The 19,369-nt window shown below is 41.0% G+C and overlaps 1 protein-coding gene across 1 annotated transcript in view; it reads left to right on the forward strand.

The window, feature by feature from the left end:
* Positions 1 to 19,369, forward strand: part of AIPL1 (AIP like 1 HSP90 co-chaperone) — a 256,206-nt gene that overhangs the window by 94,140 nt on the left and 142,697 nt on the right. Inside the window, exon 4 of the mRNA XM_085649906.1 lies at positions 12,283 to 12,459. Within this exon, the coding sequence (XP_085506032.1) occupies positions 12,283 to 12,459 (177 nt within the window). The remainder of the gene's footprint in view (positions 1 to 12,282; positions 12,460 to 19,369) is intronic.

Genomic DNA, 19,369 nt, shown 5'->3' on the forward strand with positions numbered 1-19,369 from the left:
AAATACTGATTGATAGGCAGATTTAATGATATATCCAAAATGAAAATATAAGTCTAGAGCTGTAGCCAGTAGGGGGATGCTTGGGTTAATATGCTCAGTCCTATCTATGGTAGTAAGGAAGATAGAAATAACACATTTGGAGCATAAACCAATATTGGACAACAAGTCCCAGAGGTGAATGCGAATGCTGAGAAAGGAAGATTCCCGTTGCGCAACCACCCATTATGTAAAGCATGTGCCCAGAGATAATATGTAAGCAAGGAGTGGACCAAAGGACAGATTGAGGTCCAACATTACAGGTAACATGTGCTTGCATAATTTGAAATGGCACTACTAAATTCAAGCTCCCCCATATTGTATTATATAATGCGCCATTAGGCACAGTAAAATTGCTGCTTCCCCATCAAAATTATAGTGTGATTCCCCAGTTGGCAGGATTAGGGTTCATGAATGCTTCCCAAATAAATATGCAGCTAAACAAACCTAGATATGTCAGTTTCCCCATCATGAACATCAATTTTGGTGGCAGAGCAGACAAGCACCCAGCAGTTGGAATGTGGAATCTCAAGAATAATAAAATTCTTCTAATAATCATAATATAATGTATGATTCAGGGGTCATTTAAGTATACCCATTCACAGCATACCCCTCTGACTGCTTGCACCCCAGTGGGCAGGTATGGGAAAAAACATAATACAGTAAAGTCAGGCTTCGATTTCAGATGGGCATATTGAATTTATATTATGCAATATATTCCAATGGGTATGGGCCTACTTACAAAGGACATATTTAATCATTAAATAATAAAGAGTGTGAACACAGAGACCGTAGAACAAATATTATATGACAAAGGAACATATATTATAGAACACAATAAATGTAAAGCTATGAAAAGGTAAGCGATGAACATGCCTGGTGTAATACCCCAAGGTCATAGTTCCAGATACCTAACCAATGTATGCAGCCATTTCCTCATCCTTATTCAGTCCATTTGAATGTTTTGTATCTAGATCCAAGATGAGACAGGATTCCAAAATGTGGTGTTTCTTTTCTCAAGCTCCTCCTCGGGTCATTCAATTCTCTCAATTCCAAATAATACAAGTACATATGATTTGCATGTGTATTTTTATTTAGAACTCTCAACCAGGTGTGGCATCACAGTTCCATATTGCTCGTAAATATTTCAGTATCCAATTGCACACTGAAAAAAGGGCACTGCCAACATATTGAAGTTGACTTAAAAACATATTTATAATGATCAGATGAACAGGTAATCCATTTGGGAATCAATCTAGTTTTTCCTGTAGGTAAGACATATTTTGTTTGATTCCTGCTGCTTTTACAGGTTTTGTAGGCCCCTCACTTGAAAATAAACCTCAAGTTATCTCTAACCATGATTTGGTTTTGGGAGTCTCAAGATGGCTATTTATCAGCATGTCCTTTGAGGCGCTTCCCTTTGTGAAAGTGATAGCTGCTTGAGAGTCTACTGTTCACCCTATGGCAGTATCACATTTGAGAATATTCCAATATTTGTGCAGAATAGACCTTAGTTTGTATAACTAATTGTTGTATGCAGTTGTTGCGTTTCAACTACTCAACATCTTTTCTTCCATCATATTTGTTCCTGAATAGAATGCTCTCTCTCCTTTTATTCATTTAGTTTTCCACTGCCGGGGTAACACTTTATTGGAGTACCTGCTTTCTTGGAACATTAGTAAGATGTTTTGTTCCTCTTTAGTAAGTTCTATTGTTATTATATTTATGTTTGGCCCTCAGAAATTCCTTGTGTGGATATTTAATTTGAAATTTATCGGGTGATGGCTGTCAGCATGTAAAATGTTGTTACTCACCATTTCCTTTCCATGCAATCTTCTCATAGGTTGATAAGCCTTTAGTTCTAAGTAACCATCAAGGTATCCAACATTTCCTTTCTTTCTTAATGTGAGAAGGTGAAGTTAAGATCTATTTTTTTCTAAGGTTCTGATAAACAACTCAGCATCTTCTACAGTGCCATCCCATATTAGAAAAAGATAATCAAAATATCTAATCCATAATGGTACGTGAAGCGTAATGTTTGTTCTCCTTTGTCCAGACAACCTTCTCCTCCTACCAGCTCATGAAAAGAAACTGGGGGTGTAGCAGGTGTTCCTGGCAGTCCCAGTCACATGCTAATAATAGCTGTTCTCAAACACAAAGGGCCCGATTCACAGAACTAACTTAAGACAAAATCCTAAACTTACTAGCATTTTGGTATTCACAGAAGGCACTTACTCATTTTGGTATTCACAGAAGGCACTTACTCATTTCGGTATTCACAGAAGTTAGGAGTCCTAACTTTAGGACTCCTAAATGCCTTCTGTGAATACCGAAAGTCTTAAAATTAGGATTTGTCACAGTTTAGTAGTAGTATAGTTAGGACTCCTAACTTTAGGACTCCTAAATGCCTTCTGTGAATACCGAAAGTCTTAAAATTAGGATGTTTCTCAATTTAGTAGTAGTAAAGTTAAGACTCCTAACTTTAGGACTCCTAAATGCCTTCTGTGAATACCGAAAGCCTTAAAATTAGGATTTTTCTCAATTTAGTAGTAGTATAGTTAGGACTCCTAACTTTAGGACTCCTAAATGCCTTCTGTGAATACCGAAAGCCTTAAAATTAGGATTTTTCTCAGTTTAGTAGTAGTATAGTTAGGACTCCTAACTTTAGGACTCCTAAATGCCTTCTGTGAATACCGAAAGTCTTAAAATTGGGATTTTTCGCAGTTTAGTAGTAGTATTGTTAGGACTCCTAACTTTAGGACTCCTAAATGCCGAAAGCCTTACAATTAGGATTTTTCTCAGTTTAGTAGTAGTAAAGTTAGGAGTCCTAACTTTAGGACTCCTAAACTGAGAAAAACCCTAATTTTAAGACTTTCGGTATTCACAGAAGGCATTTAGGAGTCCTAAAGTTAGGACTACTAACTTCTGTGAATACCGAAGTGAGTAAGTGTCTTCTGTGAATACCAAAATGAGTAAGTGCCTTCTGTGAATACGAAAATGGTAGTAAGTTTAGGATTTTGTCTTAAGTTAGTTCTGTGAATCGGGCCCAAATATATTTTTATTTTAGACAAAGATTCATGATCAGTTTAGCATGTTTGTGTGATCAAATATTGTAAGTGCTTTGCTTCTCAAAAAGTGCACGTATGCCTATATTTTTCTCAGCAGCCCACAACTTGAAACAGTCGGTCTCCCCGGGGGTATCAGGAGATGTTTTTGAATTTTGGGAAGAAGATATAGGCTATTCAATCTAGGTTTATCTGTTTTCGGGAAAGAGTATTCGTCAAAACCAGTTAGTCTCTTCTCCTTCCAATCCCAAAGAAGTTCATGATATTTCTGTATGGTCTTTTTTAATTGTTAACTGTGATTAACTCACAGCAATTTTATATACTTGTGTGTAGGTGCTTTCAGACATATAGTGATTTATATCGAATGGAACAATATTTCTCTATTTGTCCGAGGTTTGAAAATTACTATGCGATCATTCACAAGACTGTGTAATGTTGTCCTTTGGTACATTTTTATTGATGTTACCTCTCGTTTGTTTGAGTAGTTTCATGTCTCTTATCCCGAATTCATGGAAGGTATCTATAGAAACAGGTGGTCTGTTAGAGTTAAACTTCTGTTGCCACTCTCCTGTTCTTTATCTAATACATGAAGAAATATTAGCACATCTAAGTGGTTGTATGGGTATACATAAGTGGGTGTGTGAGTAGCTGTGTGGGTGGATGATGTAAATAACTCTTTCCAGTGCCACAGATTCAAAGCGATCTCATCTGTCCATAGGCACCTATGTGAGTTGTTCAAATTATAGATCCTATATATGTTAGTGTGAAAGATCTTTTCTGTGCATGATGGTATTTTCTGACTCATATGACTGCACAGTATGGTCTTAATAGTATGGGAAACATGGCAGCAATTAAGCTGGAATACATCTTGCAAATATGAAAACTTTAAAGGATATTTTTTTTACATGTCCACCACCATTTCTCGGAGTGAGGATACAGATTTTTTGAGACTATATTCCAAATTGGCATATTTAAATTAGCTATAAGTCCCTAGTATATGGTAAACATTTCACCCAGGGCCTGTAAGTTAAATGTTACTAGTGGACTGCACATATACTGTTCCACCACTAAAGTGACAATGAGAAACAAGCCTGCAGACTTTTCACCAGCAATGTGGCTGTTCAGGTTTACACTGCAAATTTGACCTGTTAAAATAATCACTTTTCACAGGCCTAAACCCTCATTTTAAATATCAGTGAGTCAGTTAACTTTACGTGCCCATATGGCAGCGCACATGATATTTAAAAAAGTATGACATGTAACAGTTTAATTTTTGAACAAGTCCTTCAAGTGAAAAGGCCTAAAAAGCTATTGTCATATGTTTTCCATAGAAAAGCATTAGGATTTAGAATTAAATAAACTTATCTCAACAAGATAAAAAGTTTGTTCTTGAACTTTTTAAAGTAATTATTACAAATCCAAATCATTGGTGAAGTCAGATTTGTACCAAACTTTAAAAAAAGGTACTTTGAAAAAGTTACCTTTTACCTGCCTAAAGCCTCTAGAAGCTGATTAGCATGAACTTCCAGCTGTCACCCAGAAGCTGAATAGCTCCTTCATGAGGTGTGAATTGACTCCCAGAGCTGAGGCAAAAAGGCTTAGGTGTGAGGAGGTGTCCTTACCCTCTGATAAGATGACCATCTGGGTAGTGACCAAGAACATAATTTTGTCACAGGGACCTGCCCTGTCATAAGCAGATGCAGCGCCCACCTATGACTGCCACCTCTATTTTTCTGCTAGACAGCAAGGGCCAGATGTATGACCCTATCAATTTGCGAGTCGCAAATTGCGTAGTTTTGCGACTCACAATTTGCTACTCGCAAATAGGAATTTACAACAGTGTCTCAGACACTGTTTGCGATTCCTAATAGGGTTGCAAATTGCCTGCTACATTATTATTCATAAGGCTGGTGCAATTTGCGACCCCGTTAGGAATGGCTAGCACCCCCAGGGATGGTGACCTGCTGGGGTCAGTAGACCACCTTGTCTGTGACTGCTTTTGGAATAAAGCAGTTTTTTTTAGCAGCATTCCGTTTTCCTAAAAGGAAAATGGGATGCATTTAAAAAAGAAAAATGAAACGTTTCTGATTAATTTTTTAAGAGTAGGCAGTGGTCCTTGGGATTTGCAACATAGTTCCATTGAGTCGTAGTGAGTGGTTTATCCAGCTCAAAATTTTATCTCCACACCTAAAAAAATGCCCAAAGATTGAAAATATTCAATATGGCATGAGTGGAAAACTGAAATGAGAATAAGGGTTGGCGAGTAGTTGGTCGGCCAAGAGACTGCAATAGCTTTTTGCAAAACATTGTAGGTAAGGTTCAGAAAGGAAACTATAAACAAGGACAGCATTAAGTAATTCAATGCATGGATAAATAAAAGAGGTATTCAGGAGTTAATGGTTCAATTGTTTTTGTCATACATTGTGATATTTAAAATCAGGTCCTTGAAAATAGCTACAGAAACAAAAGCATTTAAGCAAATGCAAGTGGGGCAAATATTCCCATTTTCTAGATACACAATTTGTATATTAGGCTTGCACGTTCTTTGAACATTGAACACAGGAAACTACAAAACCATATTAATTTTGTCGTATTATTCAATCTTCCGGAAGAGCCGCTGCCAGAAATTAAACCCAGTGAGATGGCAATGTCAGGAGAGTTCTTTACCAAGAGTAAATAAATGCTTTAAATTGCTTGCACTTTACACATTCTCCTAAGATGTGTAATTTGTTGCACATGGCAGGAAGGACAAATCAAATGTTCTCTCAAGATTAGTAAAAACAATTCGATCTATCATTTTTCGTAATAATATTACCTGGTAGTCTCATTTTCAGAAGCTGTGGTTCTCATATTAGGCACAGCTACAAATAAGGGAGGACCTAAGAAGGCCAGGCAGAGAAGAGAAAAGAACTGCCCTCTGCCCAGTCCTGCATCACTCACAAGCACCAACAATAGTGATGCGTTCTTTCATATTTTTGGGGCAGTGCAGCCAGGAATAAGTGGAAGAAATATTCCACGAAAGTAATGTTTGCCTTGATTCCCCTGAGCCTACATTTGTTTAATCACCCCCTTACTCAACTTAGAAAAATAATTAAAAGCATAAAGCTCAGCCTGTTCTATCAGCGTCTATAGATATTGGCAAACCATCCGTTATGGTCACTCAAAACTGGCTCTATAGGCAGCTCCTCTTCTACTGGGATTAGTGTCTTGGGCCCAGATGTACGGCCATATTTTGTGGACGCAAACGGGAAATCACACTCACTCACACTCACTCACAAAGGGGAAGGGATCCCCTGGGGACCCCTTCCCATTTGCGGGTGGCGTACCACCTACTTGAAGTAGGTGGTAGACTGCGAGTGTTTTGTGACCGCAATAGAGGGTTGCAAAACAATCATAAATTAAGGTGAGACTCACTATTAGTAAGGGACGCCCTTGGCATACTTATAACGAGTCGCAGACCCTATTTTGCGAGACGGTAATAGGTTACAGACTCCCAAAATAGGGTATGCACATGGGGCAGACCAATTTTGCGGTCACAAACAGGCCGATTGCCAGTTTGAAACCACAAAATATGGTTGTACATCTGGGCCCAAGACACTAATCCCAGTAGGAGAGGAGCTGCCTTCAGAGCCAGTTTTGAGTGGCCATAACAGATGGTTTGCTAATTTACCTTGCCAAACCCCCAGGGTAGGCGCAGGATCTCTGCACAGGCAAACAAGGTTTCTGCCATGTAGGTAGAGAGGGCCACTCTGGTATTATTTCGAGAAGGGATTGCAGGATCTGCTTCAAAAGTCGGTAGGTTACTGCTGGGGTCTTTTTTCCTATTGATTAGGGGGGGGGGGGCAAGGAGTCACCGTCCCCAAAAGGCTAGCATCAGACATAAATGTTTTACCTTTTTCAGAACACCACTGGACCTGTGGAAGAACTGCTTCTGCTCTTGAGACTTCTGAGTAGAATGTTGAGACTAGACCTGCTCCCACATGCACCCAGGACAAAGAAGTGGATTCCAAGGGTCCGTTGGCTGACCTCCTGTTAAGCTACAGGGATACAAAAGCTGCAAAAAGCTCACATTGCTGAAAGGACCCAGACAATCAATTTCGACTGGACTCGTGCTTCAACCTGCTAGTGGTTTCTGTTGGAGTAAGTCCTGACCCCCAAGTGCTGTTCCTGTGTTCCTGGAACCCTTGGCTGGTGCCAGAGGTTACTCCTCCTTCATAACCCTAAAAGCGAGGACTTAAAGACTTTTCTCCCAAAAAAAGTTTTCATGAAGAACCGCTGAGGAACCAGAACCAAATTGCCAGCCAATCTGCTGAGGGTGCATCGTCTGTGGGCCTGACTGTCAGGATTGCCGAGTCCAGCGTCACCGAGTTGCGAGTGACTTCACCATAGCGTCTAGCTATCGCGCATGCGCGATAGCAGCGAAACAGTAGAAAAGCCTGCCGTTCAGGAACCTCGGGGCTTCGCGTTCTAGTGTTGCCCCGCAGGCGGTTCCCTGAACTTCCTGTATCCTGTTTCCTGGTTGTCGGATGAGTTTGCGCTTGGCGTTCGTCTCTGAGGACTGGGACATTCTTCGTTACCTGGACCGCTTCGAGTGTTCGTAAGCCCCTTTTGTCGGACATACGTATGAGAGCCGTCTCTCATATCACAGAGCTCTGTTCCCCTCTTTTTTTGTGCATTCGTTCATTTTTGTGCCGAGTCTCTGAGTTGGTTGTAACTGGACGCGTGCCGCCCCTGGTTTCGGGACCTTGGTGTTTAAGGGTCAGAGCGCTCCGCCCACCTTGCCGGATTTTGTCCCGCGGGCCGGCCGGGTGTCTCTGCCCTGTCTCCTTCCTCCCGAACTGCTCCCGTGGACCTGCCAGTTACCCCGGAAGGAGGCACTTGTTTACTTCACGTCGCATTATTCCTGACCCTTCCTCCTGAGTTCCTCCCCTGCTGCATCTTCCAGATTCTAGCTAAAGACGTCTCTACAGATACCCAATTTGATTCCTCGTTCGGTGATGACATCTGGATACCTCTTGTAAGATAAGTGGTCGAAAGGGGGAGGGGAAGTGGTGTTTTTGGACGTTCATGTGGGTGGATTGCTATATAGTTGCCTTTATCTATCCTAGGGACATCCTACTACAGTCCTAAAGGGAAATTACGACTTGCCTTTGCCTTTCCTGACCTCTTCAGTCCTTCTGTGCAACTATCTAGAATGAGCAAGCTGTTAGTTATAAGGTAACTAGATAGTAGAGCTACACAGTAAAGAGGGGTTTCACCAGGGGTATTGTAGGCCCCTATGTAGGGCCTTATATATTGTTCTTCTTACCTTTTGCAGAACCTTGCTTCATGAACACAGACACAGTTCCACAGAAAAGGAAGGAAGAAGATTGCAGCTCCTGTGTTTTCCCCTCTATCCTTGTTTTGTTTCCCCTCTTTCCGCCACCTCCTCTGCGCTCTAGGGTTTGATAGACGCAGTAGGGTGGGGTGGAAGGTTGGGACCTTTCTACACCTGAAGTTGGGATTCCTTGACGTCCCTGCAGAATTTCGACCGGGTAAGATCCTTACACTGACTTTGCCATAGCTCCCACTCAACACCGGAATCAGACGGTGCCGAGTCTTCTTGGACTCTATCCTACAGCTTCCTCGACGCCACCATCAAAGAGGACCTGATCGATGCAAAAGACCTCCGGGATGCCAACCCGATCTTGTCCCTCCAGAGCTTTTCCCATCTTAATCAGCGGTTTCATTGAGGTTCCATCTCAGCGTCGGATTCCATCGGAGCTGAACTCCCTACTCTCAGTGCCAGTCCACTGCCTGCTTTCTAAGAAGGTTGTCAACATTGAGGAGGTCCATTGGGATGAACTTGGTCTTTCTAGCTTGCCTGCGCTGAACCACAGTTGGTCTGAAACTTACCCTTGCCTCGGTCAAGCACAACCAGTTTCCCGTGGTTGGTGCTTTGTGTGTTTTTTGGCTCTTCATTTTTAATTTTTTATTAATTCATATCTCCTGTTCCCCTTATTGGAATTGTGTTGTTTTGGTGTAATTTTCTACAGTAAAATACTGTCTGTTTTTTTACATTGGAGTGGGATTTTTATTGTGTTGATTTTTGACTTTTTAACGGTTTTGGTACTTCTAAATGCTTTACACATTTTCTTAAGTAAAGCCTGTCTATTCTCAGCCTTAGCTACTAGGGGGTGTGTTCAGGTCTAAGTTTCTGAAACCTTTACTGTACCTTACAAGAATTGTGTCATTATTCCTTGGCGTGGAGTACCATCCACCCCAAGCAATAATCAACTCAAATTGAAGAATAAAGGAATAAAGCATGTTTTTTACTTACATGTTTATGAAAACATGAGACATATGAAATTAATGTCAAAATCGCTTCACAGATGGGATTATTTATTTGATGATGTAATTGACAAACACTTTGGAAAACAGACTATCTGTAGATATAATATGTAAGTCTAACCTTGCTATTGGTGCAGAGCAATGTAAAGTTCCATGCACTAGTGCATCAGATTTAGATTGCCTAATTACATTTCGGCTGTGGCTATGTAACAAGTAGAAATGGGAAAGAGTCTCCGGCAGAAGGGAAGACTGACTATCACTAACATCAAAGCCACACAGCTGTACATTCATTTTTTGACTCTTGGAACTTGTGGAGTCTACTTGCTCTCACAAAACTACTCCTTCCGATTGGACAATCCAGAGGAAGTCAATGAGATGGTGCTTCCAGAACTTTCTACTGTGAATTAAGTATGTGTCTTCTTACAATAGTTAGCAGATCCTGTTTTGACTTCGCCGCAAGAAGACCTTTCCCAACTCTGCAGATTCTCCTTGCCAATGGTGATTGTGCTTCATGCTTGAATGCCCGTTTCATTCACGAGAACCTTAATTTGGTTTTGCTGATGCTTACACCTACCACTCTGAAATTCCCATTGCCACTTCCAAAGCTGTATTTAGATTGGGGATGTTTCTTTATGAAACCAATAAATCCAATCTACCTCATGTTCTGTGCTTTAACCTTATTATATTTTGCATCCTCCTCTTTAGAATTTCAAATTCAGACTACATAATTATATGGATAAGTACTGCTTTTGGATACATTGACTGTACTTAATGATAGTTGTATGTAACTGACTAAATCTTGCTAATCAACCCTTACGGCTCAAACACAATCCTCCCTGTCATTATTTTAGAACCAAATTGGTTTAACTGTAAATAAAATGTATTGCTGATGATAACTAAAGGCCCATATGACCAGGGGAGGATCCTGGACTATGAGCATATGAGAATCTTCAGGTACAGAAAAATTGTGTACGGCAAGGGGTTGGCTGCAAAGCCAGGCTTTACTCCAGGCTCTGTGGCCAATTTCCTGGGTTCTGCTAATGGAGGTTGTACAGAGGGCCAGGTACCCCCGCGATACTGTGACCAAGTGTTGCCTCCATGGTACCGTGTAGCCATGCAAGCTTCAGCCAGTGAATCTTGCATGGTTGCACAGTACAACTCCTGTGGGTGTACCATGGTACGGCATGGAAGGGGCCATGTGAGGTCCTCCAGTGACCTCCCCACACAAGTGGGAGAGGGTCCTACCAAACTCAGGAATTGGGGGCCGAATCCCCAATACCTGTAATAGCGGATGCAACATTTCACTTCAAGTTCTGGCCAGGCAATCAGATCACTCTGTCCAATGGGACCGAAACAATTGATGCGAAAAAAAGGTATCTGAAGCAATCAAATTACTCTACTTTTTTAATTTACAGTACTGTGGGAGCCCCTAAGGGACCAACCATCTAGATATACTTGTTTTTCAACCCCTTCATGATCATCTGAGCACCTCAAAAATGGCTAAATAGATTTCCACCAAATAGTGAAAACTATGCTTTCTGAGTAAAGCTATAATTTTGGCCAAATTTGGAATAATTACTTTCAGCCAAGGTACACCATACAGAAGATCCTGCAGTTCAGGCTGGATGGTTCCTATTTGTCGGGATCAAGACTGATTTGTAAATGGATGGGTCCAAACTGAGGTGGCTTGGTTTGTAAAATAACAATGGATTGCTATGCGGCACGAGTAATTACCAGTCAAGCATTCTACTCATCACTTTTTTGTATTTATCAGCGCTACTAAAATGATAGCGCTGCAAACCTGTACCTGGAGCTTTATATATTTTTTGTTTTTTTGCCTTAGATCTTCTGTTGATTTATAATACACAGTAAGACAAATATTGAAATAAGGCTTTAACACTTATGAACATAACTATTATCCACGCCCTATGGCTTGAGTAACATCTATAGACGCTGAAAGAACAGGCTGAGCTTTACGCTTTTAATTATTTTTCTAAGTTGAATAAGGGGGTGATTTAAAAAATGTAGGCTCAGGGGAATCAAGGCAAACATTACTTTTGTGTAATAGTCCTACCACTTATTCCTGGCTGCACAGTCCCAAAAATATGAAAGTACGCATCACAATTGTTGGCGATTGTGAGTGATGCTGGACTGGGCAGAGGGCAGTTCTTTTCTCTTCACTGCAGCACACATAGAAAGAGGAAAACACCTCTTGTAATTGTGATGGTGTCCTTTCCTGCACAAAAACAATCACCCTACAACGCAGACACCCTTTCACCATGGCGCAAGGGTGACTACATTGGCTCATGGAAGCCGATTGCGCACCAGCTTAGGGATAAAGGACAGGAAAGCACCCTATCTTGATGATACGGTGCATTGCTATCCTTTTCTTTTGACACACAGCCGCTCAGCAGAGCAGGTAGGTTTGCTGTGCTGCCGTGCGTCAAAATATCGTAAATGAGGCCCTTTGTACATAAGAATTTGTGTCAAAACCCTTGGGTGGTTGTATGGGAACATCCATGCACCTTCCATGGAATCCCCCCTTGATGCATAGTACATCATGGCAGCACTTTGCGCAGCTTTGTGTTACATTTTGTTACTGTAAATAACATGCTACACTTTGCGCCGGAATTGTGTTAAAAAGTAATGCAAACCTGACACAAAATGTTTGCAAATCTAGGCCTTGATCCTGTATCTTTGAGGTTCCAGGCAGTGTGATGCTGCAAGTACCTCAAACCAGTAAGCTAGTTGTGAGGTCAAACTCTAGTGCAAGGTGTGGTTTTTCAAAGTATGTCTTCAAAACACAACTTTTTGTCCGATAAATCTCTATTGGATCTTTTCGTCTTTCCAGGTGGAATCCCCAAGTGCTTATCAAAGAGAATCATGGGCCCTTAACGATGAAGAGAAGTTAAAAGCTGTACCTATCTTACATGGAGAAGGAAATCGACTCTTCAAACTGGGGCGCTATGAGGCTGCCATAAATAAATATCGAGAAGCTGTGATCTGTCTGAAAAACATTCAGACCAAGGTAAGTCTCTGCTGGGAGGCGGCCATCTTGAAATGTGGATATTAGACTTTGACTGTATTAAATTATCACACTGACAGAATGCAGTGACTGAGCAACACTGCACTATGCAGAGTGCACTAGTTGGGCAGTCTTGAAATGGTAGAAGTAATGCTGTTTAATAGACAGAGACCATCTGTAAAATCTCACCTACACAAGATCAAATTTGGAGAATGTGTCCCAGCATGAAGAACCACACAATCCCCAATGTAAAATCTCTATCGCATGTTTGGATGGAGTCCATTTCAAAATAATGTCCCTAATCATAAGGTTTTCTAGGGTCTAAATCCAGACCACCTATAGATCAATGTTTCCACCTCTAGCATGATTCTAAACTCCAGAATTTCTTTGAGAAGTGGACAGTCACAGATCATAAGGATGGAACATGGGGTGGTGTTTGTCCACGACTCTACATCAGACAAAGTGTGAGAGCAAACCCAATCACTTGGACTTCTGGAAACACCTAAGGCTAGCTGTTTCTGAACAAACTCAGCCCCTGTGCACATTGGACTCTGAGATCTCCCCTGCCACCTCCGCCCAAGGCGCGTCAATATCTGTATCGATCCTTCCTAAACATCTCCATAGGTCTTTTAACCTACTGTCACTACATACGCACTTACGTGCATTTGTGGTGCATTATTTATTTGTCAAAGTGTGCTCTGAAGTGGCAGCAAGGTGACGTGTTTGCTGCATACAACAAAACAGATACACCCACAAATGAATAAATAGATGCATTTTATTTAGTACCATGTAACAATTTAGAAGTCTGAAACCATATCTGTTTATACAATAGAGGGCAATTTGTTTTTGTTCATCTATTTATAGGCATGTTTCAATATATATACATTCATTTTTTTATGTGTTTGTTTATTTATAATATTCACATCTAAACTTACTACAGCCCCTAGGTTACAAAACAGAAATAAATATACTGTATTCCAGTCTTTGTGGAACTCGTGCCCTAAAGTAACTATAACACACCCTCTCTCGCCCTTAATATGCACTGCTAATTACCTCCCATATTACATCACCCATGACATAATTGATAAGATCACTGAAACAGTTGAACTGATATCACTTAAAACAACACTGTACATTTCAGGGCACATGTTATAGTAGCTTTAGGGCACAAGATATAGTAACCTGTGATAACTATTACTGGTACATTTCAGTGGTTTCAAATGGTATGTTTTAACCAAAATGTTCACCTATTACGTTTCTTTAACCTTAGTGTTATATATATCTATCACTGCAACATTTGCAATTAGATAATTGAGGAGAAATAGTGCATGGCGGTGGTGCAAATTATAGTTACCTTAGGGCATGAGTTATTGTTACTTGAGATAAGTATAATTGGTGAATTTCAGTGGTTTTGCACATTTAAAACGTTATGTTGTCACTGAAATTATCACCTAACGATATCAATACTTTAACCTTCATTTTTAGAGTGAATTTCTAGTTTTAAAAAAAAAAGTAAAGTAATAATTTATTACCATATGTAAAGCCAACCCCCTTGTGTGCAACAGGTAGATGGCTTCAGGGCCTAGCCCTGTGACCACCCCACAGCAGGCAGATAACACCATTCCATGCACGGCCTTTAGCAATGGACTACGTGGGGTTGGCTTCAGGGCCTGGCCTGCGGCCACACCCTACATCTAACCACCCACAGACGGAGAACCCCACACCGCACTCAGCCTGTGGCCAGACCCTGCATCAAACCCATGAGTGCACACCCCTCCCCAAGCCATTTCAGGCTCTGGGGACCTGAACCCCAAATCAATTTTTTTCAAAGGGAGAGAGGTGCGCCCCCCCCAAAACAAGCAACTCCTGGGACACAGTCTGAGAGCCCGCCTCAGAGGATAGGGTACATGGGGTCTTAAGAGGCTGTGGGGGGGACAACACAGCCACCTTCGCTTTTAGGTTCAGTTTGCTCCCAGGGGATGGGGTCCCCGGACCTATAAAGGCTCAGGGATGGATGGGGTCCGTGCACCCCCTTCCCATTTTATTTACATTTTGGCCCCAGTGGATAGGGTCGCTGGGCCTAATGAGGCTCAGGGAGTGGAGCATTTTGCCCCCCTTTCTTTAATAATTACTCAGCCCCAGGAGATGGGATCCCCAGGGCCTAATAAGGCTGGGGTAGAGGGGCCGCACGCCCCCTCACCCTTTTTAATTGTCTTTGGCCCTGGGGATAGGGTTCCCGGGCCTGATAATACTCGTGAAGGGCGATTGTGCAGCACCCATCCCCAATAAAAAGAAAGCTTCAGGGATGGGGTCTTCCAGGACTTATGAAGGCTCGGGAGGGATCCAAAAGGCTCACCACCCCTTTTTTTAAGTTGTATTTGGCCCCAGGGATTGGGCCTAATAAGGCTCGGGAGGAGGACTGCATGCCGTCCTCCCTTAGATTTTTGGCCTCCGAGGCACTATAAGGCTTGGGGAGAGGAGGCACTCTGCCCCTTTCCCCTTTTTATTGGAATATGGCCCTGGGGGATGGGTTCCCTGGGGCATATTATGGGTTTAGGAGAGGAGCTGCACACCCCTCTATATATAGATAAATATGCATATATATATATGTACATATATTGCATTGGCGCCAACAGCACCAGTGGTAGAGAGTTTTAAATAAAAATACACATGCACATCATATGTACTTGAATTATTTGGAATTGAGAGAATTGATTGACCCGAGCAGGAGTTTGAGAAAAGAAACACCACATTTTGGAATCCTGTCTCATCTTGGATCTAGGTACAAAACATTCAAATCGACTGAATAAGGATGAGGAAATGGCTGCATACATTGGTTAGGTATCTGGAACTATGACCTTTGGTTATTACACCAGCCATGTATGTTGTTTACCTTTTCAGAGCTTTACATTTATTGTGTTCTATAATATATGTTCCTTTGTCATATAATATTTGTTCTAAGGTCTCTGTGTTCACACTCTTTATTATTTAATGATTAAATATGTCCTTTGTAAGTAGGCCCATACCCATTGGAATATATTGCATAATATAAATTCAATATGCCCATCTGAAATCGAAGCCTGACTTTACTGTATTATGTTTTTCCCATACCTGCTCACTGGGATGCAAAAATGTAAAAAATAAAGGGCCCGATTCACAGAACAAAGTTAAGACAAAATCCTAAACTTAGTACCATTTTGGTATTCACAGAATGCACTTACTACTTCTGGTATTCACAGAATGAACTTACTACTTTTGCGATTCACAGAATAAACGTACTACTTTTGTTATTCACAGAATGGATTTACGACTACTAACTTTACGTCCGCACTCGGGCCGGAAATTCCGGCCCGGAGGCGGGACTTCCGGGCCGGAGGCGGAGCTTCCGGCCCAGAGGTGGAGATTTTGGCCATGGCTAAATCTCCGCCACTGGCCGGAATCCCCACCTCCGGGCCGGAAGCTCCGCCTCCGGGCTGGAATTTCCGGCCCGAGTGCGGACGTAAAGTTAGTAGTCGTAAATCCATTCTGTGAATACCAAAAGTAGTAAGTGCATTCTGTGAATACCAAAAGTAGTAAGTGCATTCTGTGAATATCAAAAGTAGTAAGTTTAGGATTTTGTCTTAAGTTAATTCTGTGAATCGGGCCCCTTGATTTTTTTTTTGGCTAAGGGGGCTTAAGATGCGATCGGCCATTTCAGATCCAAAATGAATCAATTGTCTGGCCACAACACCAGAAGATAATATAGTAGACGCCATTACAGTCCCTGAGTCCTGAAAACTAAAATGAAAGATCCAGTAAGGTGGCCGAGTGAGCACACTCCATCCATAAGGTTCATGTGACAGGGGATCCCAGAGAGGACCTGCCATGTGGATCTAAGGATCCTCCCATGATTTGAAGATCCAAAAATACATTTTAAAAAAATAGAACAGTATGATTATAAACCAGATCCTGTGCCCAACCACTACATGCAGAGGTCATATGCAGTGGAGGTGGCAGCCCATGGAAGGTTGTTTGCAGGGCTCACTCTCTTTCCAGGATCTATAGCCAACCTCCTCTGTGGGTCTGATGCAGGTGCAGGACAGACCCCAAGCCCTCTGCCCAACCCAAGCTGTGCAATTCCAAAGTCTATTTACAGTGGGGCCTGGTCACCCATAGATGGCTGAACATAGGGCCTGGCTAGAGACCAGCTGTGTACAGCAGGAGTTGGCTGCACCCATATTTTGAGTGCATGGCCTCACCGGACATTAGACGTAAATAGAATGCATGTCCCAAAAATATTAAAATTAGAATGTAATAAAAAACACTCAGAAAATCACTAAAAAAACAAAGGTTAAAATAAAATTTTAACATACATTAAAAAACCAAACCCAGATATTCACTGAAAAACAGTTAGAATGTGGGTATGGGGGTTACAAAATAAAATGTACAAAACACTAAAATTCAACAGGTATAGTTCAGTAAAATAACTACCACTTGCAGCTTATAACCTCATGTTACATCATTCAGTACGTGTTAAATGACATCATTGATAGCATCACTGATTAGATCTCAAATAACATCATTGATGACATTACTGATGACATCGTCCATGATACTCTAATTGACAATACTCCATAAACCCTAAAATAATTGTGAAAAAAATGGTAGTAATAGGCCTATAGTCATATACATTGTAAAACTATTGTGTGTACGGGTGTTGGTGCATAGAATGGGTTTAGGGTTCAATCTGGTATCAAATGTACCTGTGTATGGTGACATTTATATGGTGCACAGTTTACCTACCAGTAAAGATTCATGTGCAAGCTGTACAGCTTCTTAAACAAAATAAGGGTTTGAAGGGGCATGCTGTAAAGAAGATTTTGCTGTGATGGCAAAACCTGTTGCCAAAACTCTGTGAGAAAAGCCAAGACCTCTGTTCACAGTCAGTAGATCATCCACCTGTGTGCAACTGAGAATATGCCCATGTGTGGCTGTTTAATTGTATCATTACTCTGTAGATTGTGACACACTGTACATTGCACAAGAAAAGAAAATGTAAGAGAGACCAGCTCAGACATGTTTCAATTGATAGTGTGATTGCACAATGTGGACTTCATTAAATTATATGGAGGATTTTGTTTGGTAAGCTTCTGAATGCCAAGGATAAAAAGAGTGTTGTCAACCATGTTTTGTTGAGTTGGCAGTTATACAACATGTCTGGCATGTTGACAAAGCTTATGTCCAATGTAAGTTAATTGCCTAAGAATATTGGTCATAGATGTAATTAGTTAAATTACTCCCAGTCCGCAAAGCTTTTATCAATTTGCCACAGTTATTGGATGATGTCAACAGTGATGTCATCGATGTTGTCCTTTAACGTTGTGAGTGATATAATATGTGAGCTACTAAGCAGTGGGTGATGAGGGCACCACCTATAGCTAGTTCACCGAACTATAACTGGCAAACTTAATTGGTTTTTCGATTTTTTTTATAACCATAACTGTAGTTGAGTGCTTTTTTCAGTGAATTTCTGTTTTTATAACATATGTTTAGTTTTTATCAGCAAGCCTAACTATAACATCACTTTAACCTTAATGAAAAATAAAAGTAGTAATGAGGGTGGTTGTTGTATTTTGTTTTAAATGTAATATTTTAGAAATTAGTTACCATATTTAAATATTTTATGAATTTAATGAACATTTAATATGAAGATTTAATGTGCTCAGTCTTATTATTTTCCCATAGGTAGATCTATGCTGCAGTACATACATGTGAAAGGTTATAAGGTGTACATTTTCATTTGTTAATTCAGTCGTAAATGGCTCCATCCCCAGAAGTAAGGGGGTGGAGACATGTATGTCTACACTTAAGAGAAAATCTACACTTGGAAAAGGTGAATAGCACAAAGTGTAGATTTACACATAGGTACAGGAGTAGATTTACACATAAGTAAATGTGCACATATAATTTAACTTTATGAATAGGTCTTTTCGTTTAAACACACAAGGAGAATTACAAAATAAACAAGGCTAAATAATTTAAAGATCACTCATAGTGCTAGAGAGTCAATGGCTGAAGTGGACTGCCCCACTGCACCATGCTGTATACAGTATGCAGTGGTAGGGAAAATAAAATGTGAATGACAACTAACATATCAATGAATGAAGATGGATGACACAACCCCTATCTATGCACGAATATATGTATGTATGTTTTTTTTTTTGAATTTGTTTAACTTTGTGAGGTGCCAGCTAAAGCTGTCACTTCGGCAGACATAAAAAGTCTTCTTTTGCGTTACTATTAATCCTGTGAAACGTGCACCATGGCCTAGTGATTTCTCTGCTATTCTTTTGCTTTAGAAGTTTAGTCTCACTCTGCTGGGGCAGTGCAGACTTCCTTGCAATGCCCTGAGTCGAATAATCATTCTGACTGCAGTGCAGAGGCTGGATCTACATAGGTGTCTCCCAATCTCCCAACAGACTAGTAGGCCCCAAGTGCTGCACAACCATTAGATTCTTTGCAGTGAACTTTTTCATAGCCCATTGACCAGCTGACTCTCAATGTGCTAGTTGGCCACCATATAATGAGGTACCATGGGGTTCGCTCAAGCAGCGATACCTCCCTAACTTGATCCCCTGACAGTGGAACAGGCGGCTGTTCTGTAGCGCATCAAAGATGAACAGTTCCATAGCGCATCTGATCATTAAACTGGAAGTGTGAATATATATATATTTATCATGGCTGGTTGATAAATGTAATGCCATGGGCCAGCCCATTCCCCACCCCCTTAGTCATACACATTGTGTTTGTCCAATAAAACTCGCGGTTAGGAAGGTGGTTGGAACCCATAGATTATGTCATTTGGCATTAGCAGATGCCATTATACTCCTGCAGGTTATTCTGCCGTTGATCATAAAAAGATTCAAGCTGCTAA

The sequence above is a fragment of the Triturus cristatus genome, chromosome 3_2, assembly GCF_964204655.1.
Source record: "Triturus cristatus chromosome 3_2, aTriCri1.1, whole genome shotgun sequence".
Lineage (NCBI taxonomy): Eukaryota > Metazoa > Chordata > Amphibia > Caudata > Salamandridae > Triturus > Triturus cristatus.